The sequence below is a fragment of the Protopterus annectens genome, chromosome 2.part1 (assembly GCF_019279795.1).
Source record: "Protopterus annectens isolate FY-2018-M chromosome 2.part1, PAN1.0, whole genome shotgun sequence".
In the NCBI taxonomy this organism is placed as follows: domain Eukaryota; kingdom Metazoa; phylum Chordata; order Ceratodontiformes; family Protopteridae; genus Protopterus; species Protopterus annectens.
In genome coordinates this window covers 1,378,732,967-1,378,756,405 of record NC_056729.1, presented here as the reverse complement: position 1 = coordinate 1,378,756,405, position 23,439 = coordinate 1,378,732,967, and the positions used below count along the sequence as shown (strand labels likewise).

The following is a 23,439-nucleotide window of genomic DNA, read 5'->3' as shown; positions in this document are numbered from 1 at the left end:
ATGTTTCCAAACTATGGTGAGCTGCCTACATTCTGCCCCTTCATAAAGGAGGCAAAAATAATAGCATTTCTAATTTCCGCCCAATAGCCATTCTTTCACCAATTTCAAAAGTACTTGAAAAATGTATCCACCTGCAACTCATGCCCCACCTCCTAAATAACCATCTCCTCACCCCTACTCAACATGGTTTCCGTCCTGGCCACAGTACCATTACTGCTCTCCTCTCTTTCTTAGACATTGTCAACCATGCCTGTGATTCTGGAGATATTGTCTCCACTGTCCTTCTTGACCTTTCCAAGGCATTCGACACGGTATCCCACACATTCCTTCTTAACCACCTTTCTAACCTCAATCTCTCCCTCGATTCCCTTTCTTGGTTCAAAAGTTATCTCTCAGATAGATCCCAAGCTGTAAAATGGCAAACGGGTACCTCTACCTTCCTACCGGGGTTCCTCAGGGTTCTATTCTCGGACCTATGCTCTTTAATATCTTCATCAATGATTTTCACTCTGCAATTCCTCTTTCTCAAATTGTGCAATATGCAGACGACTCCACTTTAATCTGCTCAGCCTCTAACCTTCCTGAGCTCCAGGCCAAAACCCAATTGGCCTTCACAACTACAGAGAATTGGATGCTTTAAAACCATCTCTCCCTTAATGCCAATAAATCCCATATCATCCTCTTCTCCCCCTCAAAAGCACTCCCCCTTGATAAGCCATCTTTCAAGATCACCAGCCTCTCCCACTCTTCAATAGAAGTTGTTAGTTGTGCCAAATTACTTGGTGTTACCATTGATGAACACCTGAAATTTAATACTCATATTCAACTAAACATAAAAAAAAAACAATCAGAAGCTCGGAATGCTTTACAGAAATGCTAACTTTCTCTCATTAGCTACAAGACTAACACTCGCCTCTACCTTCCTTCTCCCTTCTCTATTGTATGGTGCTCCTCTTCTAACCAACCTCACAGCTTCTATCACCTCAAAACTTGAAAGTTGCTACTACAAAATCGCCAAATTTGCTACTAACTCTACTCATTCTACACACCATTGCATCTCCCTCCATAGTCTTCAATGGCTAGAACTCCCTAATCATCTTGATTACCTCCAACTTACTACCGCACACAAACTAATTTTTAACCCACTGCTTGCCCTGCACTATCTAATATCTTGCCCTTCTACACTCCTCTCAGGCCCCTAAGATCAGGCCACCAAAATCTTCTTTCAGTACATAAACCTAAATGACCCCCTGGCCACCTTCTACTTTCTTATATTATAGCAAAAAAATGGAACTTGCTTCCTCCCCTTCTAAGAGTCACTACAAGCTATGAACAATTCAAATCTCTTCTCCATTCTCACCTCTCCCAAAACTGGAAATGTAATTGTATACTTCCTACCTAGATGCTATTACATCCCAATTTCAATATTCCCCCTCCTGTCCCTCTTCTTCCAACACTTTCCTCAACTCCCCACCCTCTACTTCTTTATCTCCTTTCCCCCTGTTTAACTCTATCTAAATTCCTTTTATACCCTCACCTCGCCACTTCCTATATGCCTATTCTTGCAACTGTATCTTTTACCATTTCCATAAGATGTATCTTTCACATCTAACATAAACTGAATCTTTGCCTAACTGTTCTTTTTTATCCTCCTCCTGGCATCTCTTCTCCTTTAAATTCTTTGCACCTCCCTTTTTCTACACTTCTCCTTGATTTACTTCTTGTGCATTTTATATTCATGTATATATTTTTTTCTTCTATGCTAACAATTCAATTGTATAAAAATTTATTTTTACTTGTTTGTAAATTGTTAAGTGTGCAAAGTTTTAGGAATACAGAGCTTTAAGTGTGCAATGTGTTTGTAATATGGAGCTTTTCTCCCCGGGCCTCCACTGAAAACGGGCTTTCGGGCCCAGTGGACTTCCCCGGTTATCAAACTGGAAATAAATAAATAAATAAATCTTTGTTGAACACATTCCTTCTACCAGCAAGGCTACTTTCCCTTTTTGTAGAATTCTGAGGAATTGCACTAATAGCCAGTTTGGAAGCATAAATATGGCAAAGTCAAACTCAGTGAAATTATTTTTGCATTTCTGATATATTAATTCGGAGGTGGGCACATTGTTCTGTTTGTGGATCTGATTATTTAATTTGTGTTTCAGCAGGTATTAGTTAGTTCTCTTAATGCTGTTAATGGTATGTAAACCCATAAATGTTGTAGAGTTTGTGACCTCAGTGTATTACTTCAAGGTACTAGCAATACTCCACACCAGCCTGTTGGTCAATGAATTAGTTGTTTTCTGTATCTCTGAACAAGCCTTTGATTTGGAAATGAAGGATTTTTGGCACTACCCATGTTAAATGAGTGCTAGGATTACCATCGCAACAGGTACTGACCACCCACCTGTTACAGCTCATAGCTGGCACAGAAGTCCCTTTGAATCATTGTCCCTAGTGTTACATAAGATATGGTCAATGTCTTCAGATTAGAGAAGTTTCCACTAGATTTTTTTCAAGAGGCCTTCACTGTTTGCTTAAGTCTCCTTGGTCTTTCTAGCCAATGCCCTGACTCACAATTCCAACTCTCGACCACATTTGGAATCAATGAATGTGGTGTCACATAAATGGAGATATAGCCATAGAGAGAACAGTTACAGGGCATGATGCTAGACTCATTACCTGAGGACATAATGAAGAATATTAGCTGCATTAATGCTAATGATGTTGGAGATCACAGCCAGCAAAGATTCATGAAGTAGAGGTCTTATCAAACAAGGCATCGGATGCTACTTACATGGAACGTTTAACAAAGCCTTTCACACAAAGGCATTCTAGAGGTTGCTGGAAAAGTTACCAGAAATGTAGTAGGAATGTAGGACAATCTAACAAGGTAGTTGAAATAGCAAAGGGTAATTGCGCAGAGAAAGTGCTACAGTTTTAGCAGGTGACCTTTGGGGTACCATATAGATCTGTCTTTACACTATTATTTAATATATTGGTAAAAGATATCAGTGACTATCTTTAAATGACATTTTAATGAATGACATGGTATACTCTAAAGGTGACTTAGGACTGCTTAGAATCCTCTTCTGAAAAGTAGCATTTCAAGTTCAATGTTAAGTAAACTAAAGTGATATACCTTAAAAGGTAGTACGCAAGCTTGGAATATAGGTTGGGACACTTGTTAGAAAAAGCGGGGGAAGAGAAAGAGTTGTTGGTAGTCAATGTTATGCTTACATCACAACACAGCAAAATTCTGGTGGACTGTGGCTGGGACTAACATTATGCCTGGAATCATAAACAGAGGAGATGATGACAGTAATATAGAAGTTTCCTGCTTTGCTCTAGGTAATCAGACTTATGTAAGACTTTGGGAGGTCTTCCTTCAAGATGAGCAGCAGGCTCATGGTAGGGGTGTAGGGCAGGGTGATGAAGACAACAAAAGTGGTGGATGACTTCAGTTATGAGGACAAATAGTTGCCTCTTGATTATCAAATGAAGAAAGAGGGTGATGAAGCCTGAACTGGCCTTCAGGATCCATAGCGGAAATGTATGAGGGAGGAGCTTGAGAAAAGGAAGATTAGAATGCAATGCCCATGACTGGCTGGCCTAGGAAAACCATTTTTCAAGTGAGATGATTGCAGCTTAGTAAACCAAAAAGGTAATAAAGTGACAGTGTTTCATCCTGGGAAGCATAAAAACAATGATTTGATTAAATGGGCAGAGAGCAGGAACACGAAATTAAGGAAGAATGAGTCAGGGGGTGGCTATAGCATGTGAGTTGACATGAGAGACCAAAAAGTCACATTGGAGCTGCTGCTCTTCCTATCCACACATTTTGAGCATTTCCATACATAAAAGTATCATAAAGAAAGATGGGAAAGATTATTTCATCTTGTAGTATCACTGAAAGCAACAAAAATATCTACTTTTGGCGTTGTGAGATGTGGTAAGCCTGCTTCACTAAATTACAAGATGCTTAAGTGAAGGTAAGTGAAGGTAAGTTATCAGTGGTGATAAATGATGTGCAAAAGAAGGTGAGGCAGTAACCTGCAAGACTCTTATGCATTCCACAGGAAATGAAGACAGCTGTTCTGTCTAACAAAAGTTTACTTTTAAGTCAGTTCTGGGCAACAAAGTCATGCATTAGTTTGGCTGCCAAATAAGGAATTAATAAAACACAAGCATGCATCCTGTCTATCTGATGAATCTAGGCATCTTGAGGCAATGTAGCAATTGCCTCATGTACACAGACAACCCTCTCCTCCTACCACCCAACACTACAACCTGTGAGAGATGCACTTATCTAGCCAAACTGGAGGTAAAGGTCTCTCCAACAAAGACTGAACTTGACAGTCATGAGGAGAAGGTAAACATTTGCACCATACCACACTCATCACATAGTCTCACTAAATCTACATCACCAAAATCCACACATAGTAACACAAAAACATTCACGGAGGCTCTCAATAATAATCTGTCTAAGCAACAGAGACCTCCAAAGCAGAAACGCAAGCAACTTCCATCCCCAACACAACCCAAATGACACATAGCCCAGAGACTCAGTGTGCCACTCAACCACAGCCAATAAGGCAAAACAACGTATCCAACACACTAGTCATAGGTGACTCTATAGTCAGGCACACTGATGTCCCACTCACCAGGCTAAACAAGGAGAAGGTTACTGTCAGCTGTCTGTTGGGTGCCAGGATCCGCCACATAACCCACGCACTCAGGTCACTCCACAACAAGTACAAATATGACTCTGTCATTGTCCATGTTGGTGTGAATGACCTGAGATGTGAAAAGAGACATGGAAGAGCTCTCCAATCTTGTAGCCCAGACAGGTATGACCTTAGCCCTGAGTAGCATTCTGCCATTGCCCAGAATGATACTGCAGTACAAGGACAAAATGATTGACTTCAACAATTGGCGAAGCTTCTGGTGTCATTCTAAGGGGATCCAGTATCTATCTGCTTGGGATAACATGGTCGACAGACCATGATGCTTTGCCACAGATGGCCTGCACCTGACACTCCTGGGATTCCAGATACTGGCTAAGGCTTTTGCTGCCCCTATAGTGCCTTTTTTAGGCAAGGTTCAAATAACAAATTCACCACCATAACAGGAACAGGCAAGCAAAAACTGAGGGTATTGCTACTCAATGCTAGACGTCTAAATCTCAAAATGCACTCACTTGAGGCACTCCTTAAAATGGAGAACATTGATATCTGTTCAGTGACTGAGACCTGGTTCAAGGCTGCAGAGAGCACCCCTGCACTACCAGGCTATAACTCATACCACACTTTTCGTCCATGTAATCTGGACCAAAACACCAAAGGTGGAGGTGTGTCCATATTCATTAAGGATATCCACACCTCCAGGCTAGTTGCTCAGCATAATGCATCCAAGGTTATCCAAGTGCAACTAACTCTGGGCAAAACTGCAATCCAAATTGTAGCTCACTACAGATCCCCCACCATGCCCCAAGGCTCCCACTCCTCTTTTCTTGATGTACTGGAAAATATTATGGTTCAACCAAACACCCTAATAATGGGTGACTTCAACTACCCCACCATTAAATGGGAAAACTAGTTGTGTACCAACTCCTTTGCTCAATGCTTTCTGGAATTCATAAACTCCAATGCCCTGGATCAACATATCCACACCCCTACCAGGGGAAACAATATCCTAGACCTAGTCATTACCAGCATGAGTGACTGGTGTTCCACACCTGAAGTCAACCCTTCATTGGTCCGATCCAACCATAAGCTAATCACCCTTGATATCCACATCCCACCCCCACCCCCCATTACGGAAACCACAGTAAAAAATGTCTCCAAAGCTAACTTCATGCTTCTTTAAGACAGAAGTGGTGAACTTCATTACACCCATGCAGATGGACAATACATTTACAACTGCTGAATCTTACACAAATACACTCTATAAGCACTTACACGAGTGCATGGATCGTGCTATCCCAAACAGAACCAAGACGCTATCCTCCAAAAAAAGGAAGCCAATCTGGTGGCCCCTGCCATAAACAAACTGTACAACAGAAGGAAGAAACTGTTGTAAAAGAGAGTAAAATCCAATGAGTGGAGGAGCTCCCTGGTCAGCCTCAGTAAGAAGCTGAGATCCCTTATAAGATCATCCAAAGCTAGCTATGAAAACAAAATCGCCACTAATTCCAAGGACAACCACAAAGCATTCTATAGCTATGTCAAGAATCTCAATGGCAACACCCAGATCTGCTCTGAGTTAACAGCACAAAGGCATGGAAATTAGAGAACCAACTGATAAGGCCAACATCCTGGCAGAGAGGTTCAGTGATAACTTTAGCCCCCTCTCACCCCTTAAAGGGCCCATATCTATACAGGAAAAATGCAGAGTCGCTGTAATCACAACTACGCATGTAAAAGCTGCACTCTCTAAATCCAAAAACACAGCATCCATGGGACTGGACAACATCCCAGGCTGCGTTTTACATGAACTTCAGAACTGGCTCCCCACTTAAGCACCATGTTCAATAATAGCCTGGCATCAGGCTTTGTGCCCATTGAATGGTGCACAGCAACAGTTATCCCACTCCACAAAGGGGGAGCCACCACTGATCCCAGGAGTTATTGATCTATTAGCCTGACGAGCCTGGTCTGCAAGGCCATGGAACGTATCATCATGGAACTCATAAACAAAGACCTTGGTAACCTCCAAACTCTTGATCCCACCCAGTTCGGGTTTGTGAAAGGCAGTTCATGCCTCCTGAACCTGATCGACTTCTTTGAGGCAGTCACCAAAGCCGTAGATGAGGGTAAGGTGGTTCACACAGCCTATCTTTACCTCGCCAAGGCTTTTGACACCATCCCCCATTCTGGAATTATAGCTAAACTCACTAAACTGGGTATAAATCCATATGTCACAAGATGGGCTGCCAACTGGCTCACTGACAGAACCCACACTGTAAACGTTGCACTCCAAATCTGACCTCAAAGCAGTGACAAGTGGAGTACCACAGGGTTCCATCTTGGGACCTCTCCTGTTTGGTATCTACTTCTCTGAAGTACAGGCTAACACAGAACTAACACAGAAGGCCTCTGGCTAATGAAGTTTGCAGATGACTGCAAACTAGGAGCCATAGTCAAGTCCCCAAATGATGTGGACATCCTACAGAAGGGCCTCGCTGAGACAGATGCCTGGTGTCAGAGCCATGGCCTCAAGCTCAATGCCAAAAAGTGCAGTGTCATCCCCTTTGGTAAAAACTCTGTACCCATGAACTACCACATAGGCAGCAATCTACTTAACACCAAATGCGTGATAAGAGACCTTAGGACCCAGGTGGATAGTAGTCTCTCCTTTGATAGTTACATCGCCACAGTAGTCAGGAAGTCCTTCTGCGTGGCACACCTCATCATAAAAGGGTTCTCATCCAGGAAAAAAGAGGTCATTGTTTCCCTCTACTCGACACTCATTAGATCCATTATAGAGTACAATGCCCCTTTTGGAATGTACATCACAAGACATCTGCAGCAGCTAGAAAGGCCACAGAAGTACCTCACAAAGCGGATTACTGGCCTCAAACAAATGCCCTACACTGACCGCCTCAAAAAACTCCAGCTTTACTATGTAGCATATCGCCTACTCCGACGTGATCTCTGCTTAACATATAAAGCTATGTCAAACCCAGAGCTGTTGGACATGCTACACCTAAAGAAATCCCAATCCCTTCGAGTTACATGCTCTAGGGACCTAAACCTTGTCACCACAATAAACAGGACATGCTGGAGGGATAGATTCCTGTCCCAGAGACTTCCCATCCTCTGGAGCAGGCTACCCATCTATGTCAAGCAAAGTTCTTCATTAGCACTCTTCAAGAAAAATCTTGATGAGTGGATGGGAAATAGGAAATACACCCCGGGGATCACTTCTGTGTCTCTACTCGACAGTGGCACAGGAAAATAACTTTCTTGGGTGGCGTAAGCCAGGGAACCTTGTGGCTAGGCTTACATAGGCCCTTGGGCCGATAGCCTAGTACCTACCTATGCACCTATGAATGCATACAAGTATGTTTAGTGAAAATTCTTTAGAAATATAAATAAATAAAGTACTGTGTTTAGTGCATAGTAATAGGAAATTGTGATACAAACAGGATCAGGAACTGGGTTATTTGGTTACAGTTAAATGACACCCATCTTTTAGCAGGAATATTTCTTTCCAACTTGAACCTTGAGACGCTTAAGCAGAATAGTTTAGGAAACAATGTAAAAAATATTGACAGAGAATGAAACAGAAGAAGCTAGGAAAACACTGGTCTTTCCCTATGTGGCTATAATCATTGAGCAAACTAGCAGAGACCAGAGGAAAAAGAATTTGTGTTAACCAAAGGACAAGGGAGTTAAAAGACAGGAATTAAACATAGAGGGGATGGTTACAGAGAATATAATGTGCTCCTACAGTTTAAATGATTTTGTGTGGTGGAAAGTAGGAAAAACCTGAGAGGAGTAAGTAAATCACATTCTTTGTGGCATGAAAATAAAAGCCATGTATTGCCAGATATTTAGGAGAGACAGAGTAGAGAACATTTTAGAAAGAAACATTTATTCACATATACTTGTTTTGATTGTATCTTTCGGAGCTATCTTTTTCATCAGTGTTTGACAATCTGTATACAGATAATTTGAAAATGGATAACTTGATTACATGTGTTACAGAAAGGGCATACTTACAAAAGAACTTCACTAAATTGACCATTTGGGCACAGGAGAATAATATGCTGATAAATACATCAAAAACAAAGCATATGAGATGTGGGAGATATTAATTGAAAGGTAAATATTTAATACAGCACACAGTGATTGAAACTGTAGATTCATTTAAAGACTTGGGTATATGGGTAGACCCAGCTTTAAGTTTGTCTAATTATATGAACCGATTGGTTAATGATAGTTATAGAGCTATAGGTTGTGCAAAAAGATTCATAAAGTGTAGGAAATCAGAAATAATGAAGTTACATTATACCTACATTTGTGTATGGAATAACAATATGGAAACCTTATAAAAAGGCAAACACGAGTAAACTGGAAAGAGTACAGAGGAGATATACCAAGGGCATCAGGCACCCAAGGATGTGAAGATTTAAGTATTCTGAAAGACTAAAACAACTGAACTTGTACAGTGTCTCCCACAGATCATTTAAGAAGAGACGTTATTCAGGTATATGCAGCATTTAGAGAAAACTACCTCTGGGAATGTTTGGAGGTTATAAACAGTACTAGAGAATCATCAGACAACCTGTGTAGAAGATTCTGTAGGAATGAGAAGTGTACTAACTGGTTCTCCAACAGAGTTGCTGATGCATGGAATAGACTACCAAATTACTTTAAAAAAAGCACTACTTTAGTTATTTTTAAGAACAGCCTGGACACTTATTATGGGAACAACTGTTTTAGTAAATTGGTAGGCTAGAAGGGCATTGTTGTTCATGCTTGAAATATCTGCATGTATGTATGTATTTGTTAACTGGGGCAGTCTCACTAGTTACGTGCTCTATTCACATTCACTCAGCTTGTAAGTAACATGGAGGAACTTAAACCCATGACTACAAAATGAAGACTTAGAACCTTAAACATTTGTGCTAAACTGTGGCATACAATAACAGCAAGCAGTGGAATAGGCAAATATAATCTGCTCTGGGGCCTAGTGACTCACAGTGCCTATACTTAGATAGCAGCAGCAATGTGTTGCACTAGAAAGGCTAAGCTTTTATATATTTATTTTTTTGAGTCCCATCTTTCTAGAACCTTCCACTTCATAATGGACTACAGTGTTGGGATTCCACTGTTGCAACATTATGTATCTGATCAAGATTCCATCTTATTGTCTAGCAGTGCATCAAGTTTATGCTACTGTTTTCCAGCAATGTACTCACCTTTCTGTAACAACAGGTTTCATTGGTGGTGTGGCAGAAACTGAGACCATATCTCCATCATCATCAGCTTCATCTTCACTTGAGTTTTGAAGGAGCTCTGACTCCTCTTCATCACCTTCCCCTCCTTCTTTCTTCTTTGTAATGTTTGGTTTGGTTATACCATCAAGCTGGTTTCCATAGTTACCTACATAAATGAGCAAGCAATACAGTATACTGATAAAAGTATTAACAAGCTATTGCCTGAAAAGTGATTTTAACACATAAACATTACATTGAAATCAGTTACCATCTAACATATTTTAGTTATTCCATGTTTTGAAGCCATTAATACATTTGCCATTACAACCATTTTCCCTGCTAGTAATCTCTCTCTCAAGTTCTCATGCACAATTTATTTAAATGCATCAATAGGAGACAAAGGTTGCTTTAAATGTTTCATGCTTAGTTAAGTACCTAATGAATAGGAGAGAAACATATTTATCTCTTTCAAGCTTATAAAATTATTTATATTCTGACTATTTACTATTATTATACATTTTAACCACTGAAAAATTAGGGACAAACTGAATATTTTCTTATCTTCATTTTATTAGAAATAAAATGTGCATACAGTTTTCAATAAGACAGCACTGTAAAGTGTTCTGAAATTAGGAAAAAGGTAAATAATTCAGGGTACTGAAAAAACAAATTAATATTTGCCATAAAGACACACTGTAGCACATTTTATCAGGGTCCTGGAACAAAAATGACTGTAAAAAAGATGCTAAGTATTGCTTTGAAGGCAGACAATTGGTCCCTAAGCCTTGTGTAAGAGTGAGAACTTTTTAGATTTGATCTATAAAATACATTGCATTTTAGTACCACTGTTTTATTTATATGCATATATAAATGTATATTGTCTCATGATAAAGAGAACCACACTTGCTTATGTGTTAAAATATTTGCTTTTAGATAATTCGTCACTGATTTATCATGGGTGAGGGGCACAGAATAGATATACACTGACAGTCTTTGCAGTTTTTTGAGTCAGTAATCTTTGGTAAAAGAAGAATGACTGAGTGCTTGAGGAGTTTAGGAATATATGCCTGAGGTTAAGGAAAGATTATATATGAGTGTGAGACAGGCCTGGCAATGGAGTTGGATGCCATCCTTAGGAAAGCTAAATGAAGATTGCTTAATTTTGGCTCCTGAAGTTTTAAGATTACCAGTAACTTTCTTGCATCTTTAACTGTGTTTTGTTAAAAGTAGAATAGAGGGTAATGTGCAATGAGAAGGTAGAGCTATGAACTGTCTGAATACTGTAGGGGGAACAAAACTATGAAAATTAATTGTTAGTTCTTCAATTTAAGTACAAATAAGTTGGCTTTATTTGTTATTTATTTATTGCATTTGTTTATGTATGTATTATATACATACATGTTACATATATACATATGTATAAGTGTGTGTGTGTGTGTATATATATATATATATATATATATATATATGGGTCTACTACATTTGATTGACAACTCACTTGATTGAAAATGAAATTACTAGGGCCACTTCACTGAAAGCTCACTTCAATGAAAACTCATTTCTTTGAAACTCATTTTGTTGAAAGTTATAAATGGCTTTTTCCCCACTGTAGTGCGACCCTGGAGTTAGTAAGGGGGGCCCCCCACATTGGGGGTGTGGGGACATAGCCCCCCACATTGGGGGTGTGAGGGCATAGCTCCCCACATATTATAAACATTTTAAACTATACACAGTGATACTTACAAGTGCAATAAATAACTGTTTCCAAAAGAGAATATATAAACAAGATATGTGGGCGGCTGTGCCCCCCACACCCCTCCTTACTTTATATACTAACTCCAGGGTTGCACTACAGTGGGGAAAAGGCCATTTATAACTTTCAACGAAATGAGTTATAGTCAAGTGAGTTTTCAGTGAAGTGAGCTTTCAGTGAAGTGGTCCTAGTAATTTCATTTTCAATCAAGTAAGTTTTCAATCAACCGTAGTATATATATATATATATATATATATATATATATATATATATATATATATATGTGTGTGTGTGTGTGTGTATGTTGTTGTTGTGTCTTTCAGCTTTTCCTGGTTAGGGGTCGCCACAGCGGAACTCCGGTCCGCTAATGATTGGCAGATTTTTATGTGCCAAGTTGCCAGCCCTGATGCACAACCTTCAACAAAGGTACGCCCATTCACGCATGTCTCCACGCAGAAAATGTTCTAACTGAGAATCGAACCGGACAGCGTCTTACTGTGAGGTGACAACGCTCCCGCAGCACCACCACCGCGGATATATATATATATATATATATATATATATGTATGTATATTTATTAATATTTATTTGTTTATTTTATTTTACATTTGTTGACCGGAGGTGTCCAACTGAGCCAAAGCCCTTTTTCAGTGGAAGCCCAGGGAGAAAAGCTCCATAAGTACAAACAAATTAACAATTAAAAAAAAAGGTAGAATACAATGGTAATTTAAATTCATACAGTAATCACAAAACTTCATAAGTCTATAAAACAAATGTAGATAACAGCAATGTTCTGGTGTTATTAGAATACTAAAGCATAGGAAGTTACATAAGAAGCTTGGTGAGCTTGGTATTTATATTAAGTATTACACATTTCTTATTCAGTAGCAATAAGTCAAGTGGTGTTTGTAGTTTTAGAGATAAGAAGCAAGGTTAAGAGGTAGTAAGGAGAGAAAGAACAGAGTAGAAATGAGAAAGGGAGAGAGGGTGATTTATTTGAGGAAAGAGAGGAGAAAACAGACTGTAGATATATATATATATATATATATATATATGTGTGTGTGTGTCTGTGTGTATATACACATATACACACACACACACACACACACACACACACACACACACACACACACACACACACACACACACACACACACACACAGGTATGTACATATATCTAGGAACATTGAAGAGTGTATTCATATAATCAGCATGTAAATGATTGATAAAACTGGTCAATCATTTAAAAAAAAAATAATTACATTTTCATGGCATTTTTCTCTGCAAGAAATATTTACACATACCTATTGTGACTTCAAAGTTTATAGGCTTATCCCCAATTTTCCTGTCAATCATGGTGGCTTCGAGAAAAGCTCCAAAAAGGAAGAACTCCTCCATTTTTCCTGTACAATTCTGCAAAGGAAACACTGGATTAAATCTTTAAGGATTTGCAGTAAATTAGCTTTTTAATACTGTTTATTTAAGATGACAGGTGTGTAGGACAGATATGCACACAGAAATAATTAATTAGCTAGTGCATTATCTTAACAAGATGATTGCTGCTTGCTTTGTTTACAGTTTGGATTTACAGTAGTAGGTCTAATTACACATTTCACAATATAATTTCTAAATCAAATTGATCTCTGCCCACATCATTAAATAGTCTTTCTGCAGTGGATAATGTTTTACTAAGGAGGATGTAAGGCTGATTGAAGAGTACTGTGGTGGGCAACAATTTTAAGACGGCTTCATAAGTGTAATGTGAGAATTATCCGTTCTTCTTCCTGAGTGGAATAACTGTCCCTACACTTGAAACATTAAACTCATATTAAATGCCCGTCAGCCCTTTTTATTACCATCGGTATATTTGGGTTAACTGCAGTTTTTGCAAGATTCAAAGCAAAGGTTTACTTCATTCAAACATTTCATAATAGTAGCAAACTCAGCTCTGTCAAGCAGGTATTCTTACAGGATGATCACAGATTGATGCTTACAGACTTAGCTAAGGTTTGTAAAAGACGTTTTTTAATGAAATGACACCATGATTCCTTTAACTGAGGACTTGAGCCTTATTCTGCTCATATATATATATATATATATATATATATATATATATATATATATATATTTCTGAACATTACCAAGGAGTGTTACCTGAAGCTTCCGAGTCTGTGGTCATTTGTACAGTCTCTATAAATCAGTGATTTTTTCTTGCTTTGTATTTTCTGCCTTATGTCTAATAAATGATAAAGTTGCATACACTTTGTAAACTAGTCCCTGTTTTTATACTTCATGGATCACCCTTTTACGTTCATATATTACCCTTAGTTTTATTTGGGTTAATATGAATAACTGGAAGACATAACCATCTGTTTGACTGAGTTCTTTATTGTTGTTATGTGCATTACTAAAACCGACAGGTACACATATGAAAGGCGATCTTCATTTTTCAGGGTTTATAAGCCATGAGAGAAAAAGTAATGTTATATATGTGGTCATATGCTTTTAGTTGGAAGTTGCTGGAAACATGATTCAGAGATTTAAATATTTATGTGAATAATAATCAGCCATCAGGGAGACGATGCTAATTGCGAAGATGGTGAAGATTAGCATTGCTGTCTCTCAGCACTTCCTGCTCCAAATTCGTTCTTGGCTGTTGTGTCTTCTGGTTGAGTTTGCACATTTTCCTGTATTTGTGTAGATTTTTGCAAAGTATAATGGTTTCTTCCCACATCCCAAAGATGTGCCTTAGGTGAATTAGCAATAATCTAAAGTGTCCCTGGTTAAGTGTGCCATTAGAGACTTAATGTGCCTGTAGGTGTGGCCTATGGTGAGCTGATGCCCTGATTAGGATAAACGGTATGCCTTGTACTCAGTGAGTAATGGGACAGACTGGCTTTCTCATGCTCCTGTACTGGATTAAACAGTTAATGAATGAATGAATGAAGGCAAAATACAGATAACAGCTGTACACTGTAGTATAAAGAAGAAAACAATACTTGTTTATGGAGAAAGTAGGAGGTAGTCTCTACTGCAACAAGGATCCCAATACATGATTAGCTACTGTTATGATAAGTTGCTGATTCCAGACTCCAGGGTTAACATTTCCTATAGGACTAACAAGCCTGTGGAAACCTGATGATTTGCTCCTGGAAAATGGTTCAACTTACAATACTTGGAAAAAGTTAGGATGGGGGGCCAAGTAGCTGCCTCACAAATGTACTATGCAGACATATTCCTGATAAATGCAGCAGATGTAGTTCTTACTTTAATAGTATGAGATCTGACTTTCTGTAGTGTCCAAACATGGCATTCATAACAAGTGGCAATGCAGTTAATTAATCACTTGAACATTTCCTCCTTGGTTACTATTCTATTCAGATTTCCTCGACTAAAAGTTTAAAAAAATGATATACCTTTTCCACTATTTTTTTTTTTTTGCAGTTGCTGGTGTGCATTTCCTGATTTGGAGAGATACTGCTAAGGTGCTCGTACACCCTCTATCCTTCACATCCACACAATAACCTGGTGTCCTTTCCCCAGACCTGTAGTCATCAGCTGATATCCCTTACAAGGTGATGAATTTTTAGTGAGTATTAATGGAGTCCAAAGGTTGCTATGACAGTATGAAGAAGTTTTTGCTTTCACATTTTTAATCCTTACATCTCTGATGTCCATCCAAGAATGAGAAATGAGATATGCTTTGGCTAGCACAAGGTCAGGAATGCCCAGTCCTGTCTGTTCATTCATTCATCACCTTTTTCCTTGATCAGATCACCCCAGGCCCAAATCTTAAAGCATGATCATTAATTTGTTAAAAAGGTGAGCAAGTTGTCCCAAGACAAAATTAAAATCTAATGAGCTCTAGTAAGCCAACAAAGTACAATATTTATAAAGCAGCACAAACATTTATGAGATTAAAGCAAGCAAGGTATTGGCGAAGAGAAGTTTTTTCAATTGGCGTGGTGATGACAGAGGATGTTTGGAATGAGCTGAAGGGAATTAGCCAGACAGTCACAATACTGAGAACAAACTATCCAAGACTAACTGAACTGGATAGGGTGTGCTGTATATTTGAACTGCAGCCTGGAGACTACTTACCCAATCAAAGTTTAGTTGCTGAATCTAAGGAAAAGGACAGGACAAGAGACTCAGCTGTTAGGTTTATGACAGAACCAAGAATTTGGGAGCTGGATCATAGGAAAGTAATCAATAAAATCTGCCAGGACCTACAAGACAATTACAAAAATCAGTCAGTGGAGATAAGGAGGGACTGGGAAGGAAGAGTTAACAGGCAGATAACTATGGAGCAATTAGAAGATACATGCATAGTACCCAGATAAAAAAACGAAATCCTGTGTTTTCAGCATATTTGCATGGCTATGCCTCCATAGGTAAGTATGCTCTACTAGTAGGTTGCACAGGATTTTTTCATAAACATCAAGAAGGTCCTGGAGATGGAGATGACAAATGTTTTGGGATTGCATAGAATTAGCTGAATTTAAGTAGTTGCTCCAAAATATGCTTAAACTGCTGCTTGGAGGTGTTGTTAAGTGGTGGAATGATATTTCTTACTTGGTATGAGAAACAGGATAAACCTAAGTGCATCAGGGCAGTGATAATATTTCTATTGTTGGCATAGGATTGGTAGTTGGCATAATAGTTAAAATTTTACCTTATATACACAAGGCACAGGGCTTGCTTCTCACCTTTGGGAAGACTGGACAGTCTTAAAAGACCCCTGGGGTAATTACCCTGGTAATGACCTATGAACCTATGAATCTAAAAAAGAATTTACCTCTCAACTGTCAAGACTTTCACTGACTGTCCAGATTGTTGCCTCATATTTTGTTATGTTCCACATAAAACTTGTGGTTTTTTCACAAATCGCTGAGGACTTAAGTCAATAAATAATAACAGGCGTTTCAGTTCCAGAGTTCATATCCTTCAGAAAATGCATGCTAATGCAGGTCCCACTATTCTAGCAGCATTCTAAGTTTATAAAAGCAATATTTAAAATGTGTCCCTATTTCTGGGCATCTGTTCCCTTTATAGTTTTAGCTTTTGTTCGGATTTCTTGTGCTAAGACATTGACAGCTATCTATGGAGGATGTGAGCACTATAATGAAATAGATCACAGAGAGAGAGGAAGGCTCTCTGAGAGTGGAATAAGTAGGTTAATACTAATGAGTTGCATCTATAGGATCAATATACACAAATTAGTCAGTAAGAGGTGTTTGTACTAACCAAGTATGAAAAACTCGAGGCAACATATCGGTCTTGACCTAGAGTGGGACAGAGGGTTTGCCTTGGGAATATGCATAGTAGTATCCTTTGGGAAGTCATCCATCCCTGGTAACTATCCTATTAACAACACACCCCTAAGAATTGATTGACCCAGTAGTCAGGAACTTGGGGACAAACATAGACAGTAATCTAACCTTTGACCATCAGGTCTCTGCAGTAGTGAGGAAATCATTGTGTATTGTGGAACTTATAAACGAAGGTATGGCATCTAGGTCCAAGGAAGTCATTGTTCCACTGTATTTGGCATTCATCAGACCTGTCATTGAGTACAAAGCCCCCTTTGGAATATACCTAACCAGCTATATCCAACAATTAGAATGTACACAGAGTTTCCTCACTGAAAATAAATAGGGTGTAAGCAACATGTCCTATGCAGACCACCTCAAGGCTGTTGAAGGAAGATCTATGCCTGACATAAAAGACATTGTCAGACCCCACTCTAATGGGCCTCTTGCACATCCACAGAACAAACAGCACCAGAATTACTCATTCTAAAGATGTAAGCCTTGCCTGTGATATGAATAGGACCTGCTGGAGAGATAGGTATGTATCCCAGAGACTACTACGCCTATGGAACAGGCTCGCCATCCATGTGAAGCAGAGAGCCTCCTTAACTCAATTCAAGTGCAACTTGGACAATTGGATGGTAAAGCGGAAATTCATCCCTGGTTTGGCACCTATGTCTCTAATGGACACAGGTAACGTGTAAATGGTTCATTTCCCAAGCTCATGCTTGCACTTATTAAGGGTATTAGAACTTGTCAGAGATTTGTGATGCATGGCTATTCTTAAAAAGGCCCTTGTGGTCATTATCCTAGTAAACAGCTATGAATGTATAAAGAAAACGAAAAAAACAATCTATTTTGGTCAAAATAAAGAATTTTATATGAAAAACAACTTTATATGTGGAGTGGCAATAAGATTCAGATTGCTTACTAATAATATTTTAATAAGGAATTCAAGAAATGTTATTGTGAGATGGTACACTGAAATTTAATTTGCTTGCACTATGTCTTTAGGGTCCTTAGCAATTTCAAGCTGTATTAATCCACATAATGTTTTACTAAATAAAATTTATATTTAAAAAAATAAAATTCCATTGTAGAACCACTGGCTTCTTGGGTGTCTGAATCCTTTACAAATGAATGACTACAACAGAAGAGGGCAGAATGAGACAATGTATACACAGACTGAAATGACAGACAGGTAGACCTTAATTAATGCATACAGCTAGGCCTGCATTTAATAAGGTGCTTAAGTAGGGAAGGACCTGATTGAGAGATGATTTCTTCCAGCAGATCTTGCAAGTCACACACTATAATGAACTTCCACTTACTCAGACTACATTTTTTTGGCAGAGGAATGATCTTCCAGTAGGTGATTGTCAGCCAGAGACTGCTGCAGAAGGGAAGTAAAGAGGTCTAGTAAAATTGTAATGGTGTCAGTTTTCCCCAGTGTAAAGTGCTACCAGTGAAAACATCCACATCTGTCTCATTTCTTTTGTTGCATAAACACACAACTAGAGTCAGTTAGCAATATTTTTAAAATATAATAATTTAAATTAAATGCAAAAAAGGCAACTTATCTGGGAGCATATATGGAAAAGATTGTACATTTGGGGATAAAACAAACTGTGGCAACAAAGCTGGAAAGGAAATGGACCCAGATGTTATTTATTTATTTGCTGCTTTTCTTGACCAGGAAAAAAACCCAGATGTAAGAGATGTGAGGAGAATACAATGAGCCACTTGCAGAATTGTTAGATTTAATTGGGTGTGGTAAAAATTTGTCAGTGGAGTGAAGAGTCCTAGATGGGAAGCAGAGTTGGATACTATTTTTTTTAGTACTTGGCATTTTTAAGGTTGGAAAATGAGACTGAAAAATTTTTAATTGTGTGAATATTAGATAGTGAGGTAATTCTAACCAATTAATCTGTATTAGTAACATGCATTAATGGGCTCTATAAGGCATATCAGCTGTGAATTCAGCTATTTAGTTTTAGCATTTTTCTAGCATGGTTATTTGGGTAGCTTGCAGGTTGACAAACACAGGAGAAGCATATACAAGGATGGGAAACAGTAGAGTGGAGACAATAGTTTGCTTGTGCTGGTCAGTCAAGTAAGGTTTGACTTGATATAAAGCACAGAGTTTTTTTGTGAAGTTCGCTGATAGCTCGTTTTATGTAATGATCAGATTTCACGGCATCATTTTTGTCATTAGAGTATTGTTTAGGTCTGAACAGACTATGTTTTGTCTTCTTAAGGTTTAATAGTAATTGAGAGTAATGAAGTCATGTTTCAATGGGGTTGAAGGATTCCTGAAAATCAAATTTTCTAGGCCTAAGCAAACACAAAAGGTACAACATCAATTTAATTTTTTGCACTTGAAAGCTGCAACTTGCACTGATGACACAACTTCACTGCTGCTCCTTGTTCTATATTTTGTGTTGTTTACACTGATAACTACAACAGTGGCTTGGATTGAAGCTATGTTATATAGGATGTTCTTTGCAATGCAGGTAGAGTCGTCGTGAAAGCTAATCCTTTGCAGGCTCTGGTACTTTTGTATTTGTGCTGTTGCATTCCTTTTCTTTAGAATATATAGATATCCCTGTATGTGCAACATGCCTCATTCTATTTTCAGATGGGATGGCATCATGTCAGCATTTTATATTTTGGCATTCAGGATACATGTTCATAGGTAGGTACTAGGCTATTGGCCCTAGGGCCTATATAAGCCTAGCCAAAGTTACCCTAGCTTTCGCCACCCAAGAAAATTATCTTCCTGTGCCACTGTCGAGCAGAGCCACAGAAGTGATCCCCGGGGTGAATTTCCTATCTCCCATGCAATCATCAAGATTTTTCTTGATGTATTGTAGAATCTGAGCATTTAAGATTCAGTGTTCAACATTCACTGAAAACAGGATCAAATCCACTAGCAAAGAATATCTAGAAGCTTGTGTCTAATAAATATGCTATTTATGTTACGTCTAAATTTCTTTATTGTAGCAGATTTCCTGATATCCAGAATTAACCATTTCTAAATAATGGAAACATAATTCTGAAAAAAATAGATATTTGCTGAATTTGTGTTGAATGGTTTTGTACAAGTAAAGAAGTATTATTTTTGATGTTTACCAGATGATTAGTGAATGTTAATCCTATAAAGGAGCAAAATGAACTCTTGTTTAATAATTAATAATTTTGCTTAAGTCTCCATTACAAGGCTGTAGCAAATAAAATAAAGTTTTGGTTTTGTAATTTGTCAGTATAACTACATTTCTCACTGAGTTGACTTGTTTTAATAAACAATTTCTGAATATCTTCTACTTTACATACAGCTTAGTTATTACAGAAAGATAATGTAGCACTGTACTCAATATGAGGTCAAAGTGGTATCAACACCTCAACTCTCCTTGCAGTGATATTTCTCAGAACAAATTGTTGAATATTACAGAATTCTTAGTCATAATCTGAATACCTGTTTTAAATGAAAGCTAATTGTCAATAAAATTATCAAGGTTATGGGAGTATTGTTTAGGTCTGAACAGAATATGTTTTGTCTTCTTAAGGTTTAATAGTAATTGAGAGTAATGGAGTCATGTTTGAATGGGGTTGAAGGATTCCTGAAAATCAAATTTTCTAGGCCTAAGCAAACACAAAAGGTACAACATCAATTTAAAGGAACAATACTAATAACAGCAATAAAAATAAATACACTTTTATTAAAGCAGATGGAAACGCTTTCATCTAGATTTCATATTTTGGGATGCATTACGTACATCATGATGTATATATCAAGTCCTGCTAAGCTCTCACTATGAGAATGAATCTGAATAAACCTGCATCTATTGCAGTTAGCCAACAACATACAATTTGCAACCTATAATCAAGGTAAACACAGCATTATCTGAGAATAGTACCATTTTAACCTACATTTGGTGATGAAATAGTTTATTTATACTATTGCTACTGTGTGATGTTAATAAATATCATCAATAATTCCCTGTATCTAGCAGTTTATTATCACTATTCACCCCCCAAAACACACACATATATATATATATATATATATATATATATATATATATATATTGTGGCAAATACTCTAGTACTAGAAATTTGAATCTATGTGTACCCATTTAATTACCAATGTGCTTGGCTAGTGCAGTTATCGTGTCTTGCGTTATTATAGTTACCGACTGCTATCTTATTCTATCCTTCAAAGAGGGAGAAGTTTTTACTCAATTAATAGTGAACACATTCCACTCAGATAGCCAGGTAATCCACAAACATACTTAAACATGATATGCTTAATTTCAGGTTAAAAAGCTAACATGTGTTAGTTTGTCTAAAAACACTTATGGGCATTATGTTTTGCAGTAACTACATGTTCCACACTGAACTTTTCTCCTGTAACCTGATGTCATAATTATTTTCTCCAGACTAACTTTCTCCCAGTCTTTTTGTTTTTTTATTTTTTTATTTTTGGGTTACCAGTACCTGTTAATCATCAGCCTTCCCCATGATCTATGCAGTTCATGTGTCCTCTTTTGGGTAAGAGTTATACCTGCCCATTCATTCCCATGAAATGAGTTGTGGGGCCGTGATCTAGGCATCTATCAGGGCCTGCTTTTTTTTTCCTGTTATGCTACCCTGGACCTCCTACTCCCTGCAGTGGCTCATTCCTGCTCTGTTACTGGTGTCAGTGTAAGCAAGGCATGCATATCTCTGTATACACCATGCCTGCAGCTGCAGACAGCACATGCCTGTGCAGCCATTTGGGGAGAAATTACAGTGAATGTCAAACATTGACTCACTCAAAGGAATAGTTAGTTATGTTTGCACCTGGTGCCACCCCTGTGAGCTGGCACCCCTCCCCAAAAAAATCTCTTCTTGTTCTCAAGACTTGAACAAAAAAACCTCTCTTCTTTTAAACTGCAGTTTACAACAGTTTACACCACACATGGAGTGCAACAGCATTCAGTTTTCACAGCAAATGCAATATTGCCATTTAGTGATCAGGATCAGGTAATTGTGCCTCCAACACTCTGTTCCTCAGGCAGCTGTTTCCTTTGCCCACCTTAGCTAAGTTTTTAGGCTCACTCATATTTTTATGAGGATATTTACAGAAGCTCCACCTGGTGGAAGGCAGGTATTGTAGTTCTTACAATCTATGACTCAGGAAGTGTGAGTCCAAAAAATGTGCAAGTACATGATCTAGGAATTGTGGGTATGCAGAAATACGCATTCACACTGGACCTGGAAAGCAGACATCACAGCTTGTCTTCTTGCAAAATATAGGGTATTAATAACATGCAATAAAAAAAAAAAAAAAAGCTCTGAGGTGACAGCCATGAACCCTTGCCCTGATCTTTCCTCTACTAGTGTCCCAGGATGATGGAGAAATGAGTGGGGATTCCTCCAAAGGGATTTAGGGTTTAACAGTTATGTTGGGATGTGGACTATGACCTTTCACACAAAAATAACTTTAAGTAAAAATGTCTCATCACCTTCTAAACAAAGAATTTGCCATCACTGTAATAATTTTAATGGGAAATACTTTCACAATATTTCGAGTTTCAGAATACATAGCTCTTTTCCTATTTTGTAGTATACATGCAAGCATATGCAGGAGCTATAGCTGCTCCCGCTGTTGCACCTTTCTTTTCGACCATCCCATATAGTCTCTGTTTACTACTGTGTAAGGGTAATATGTTGGAAGCAATAACTATACTTACTGTGTGCCTTGGCCTTGCTTTGCACGACTTTCCATAGGAGATAGTTACTCGATGTCAGGGTTATAGTGGTTTCACTTGTGCACTTGAAAGTTGCAACTTGCACTGATGACACAACTTCACTGCTGCTCCTTGTTCTATATTTTGTGTTCTTTACACTGATAACTGCAACAGTGGCTTGGATTGAAGCTATGTTATATAGGATGTTCTTTGCAGTGCAGGTAGAGTCGTTGTGAAAGCTAATCCTTTGCAAGCTCTGGTACTTTTGTATTTGTGCTGTTACATTCCTTTTCTTTACAATATATAGATATCCCTGTATGCGCAACATGCCTCATTCTATTTTCAGATGGGATGGCATCATGTCAGCATTTTATATTTTGGGATTCAGGATACATGTATTGTAGAATCTGAGCATTTAAGATTCAGTGTTCAACATTCACTGAAAACAGGATCAAATCCACTAGCAAAGAATATCTAGAAGCTTGTGTCTAATAAAAATGCTATTTATGTTATGTCTAAATTTTTTTATTGTAGCAGATTTCCTGATATCCAGAGTTAACCATTTCTAAATAATGGAAACATAATTCTGAAAAAAAATATATATTTGTTGAATTTGTGTTGAATGTTTTGTACAAGTAAAGAAGTATTTCCAATGTTTACCAGATGATTAGTGAATGTTAATCCTATCAAGGAGCAAAA

At 38.1% G+C, this 23,439-nt stretch overlaps 1 protein-coding gene across 13 annotated transcripts in view; it reads right to left on the bottom strand.

The window, feature by feature from the left end:
* The window catches only part of OTOF (otoferlin), a 2,911,272-nt gene that overhangs the window by 659,230 nt on the left and 2,228,603 nt on the right, over positions 1–23,439 (bottom strand). For all 13 annotated transcript variants that reach the window (XM_044062838.1, XM_044062837.1, XM_044062844.1 and 10 more), the window contains exons 16-17: positions 13,001–13,109; positions 9,926–10,109 (exon numbers count right to left, since the gene is read on the bottom strand). In XM_044062838.1, coding sequence (XP_043918773.1) covers positions 9,926–10,109; positions 13,001–13,109 — 293 coding nt within the window. The remainder of the gene's footprint in view (positions 1–9,925; positions 10,110–13,000; positions 13,110–23,439) is intronic.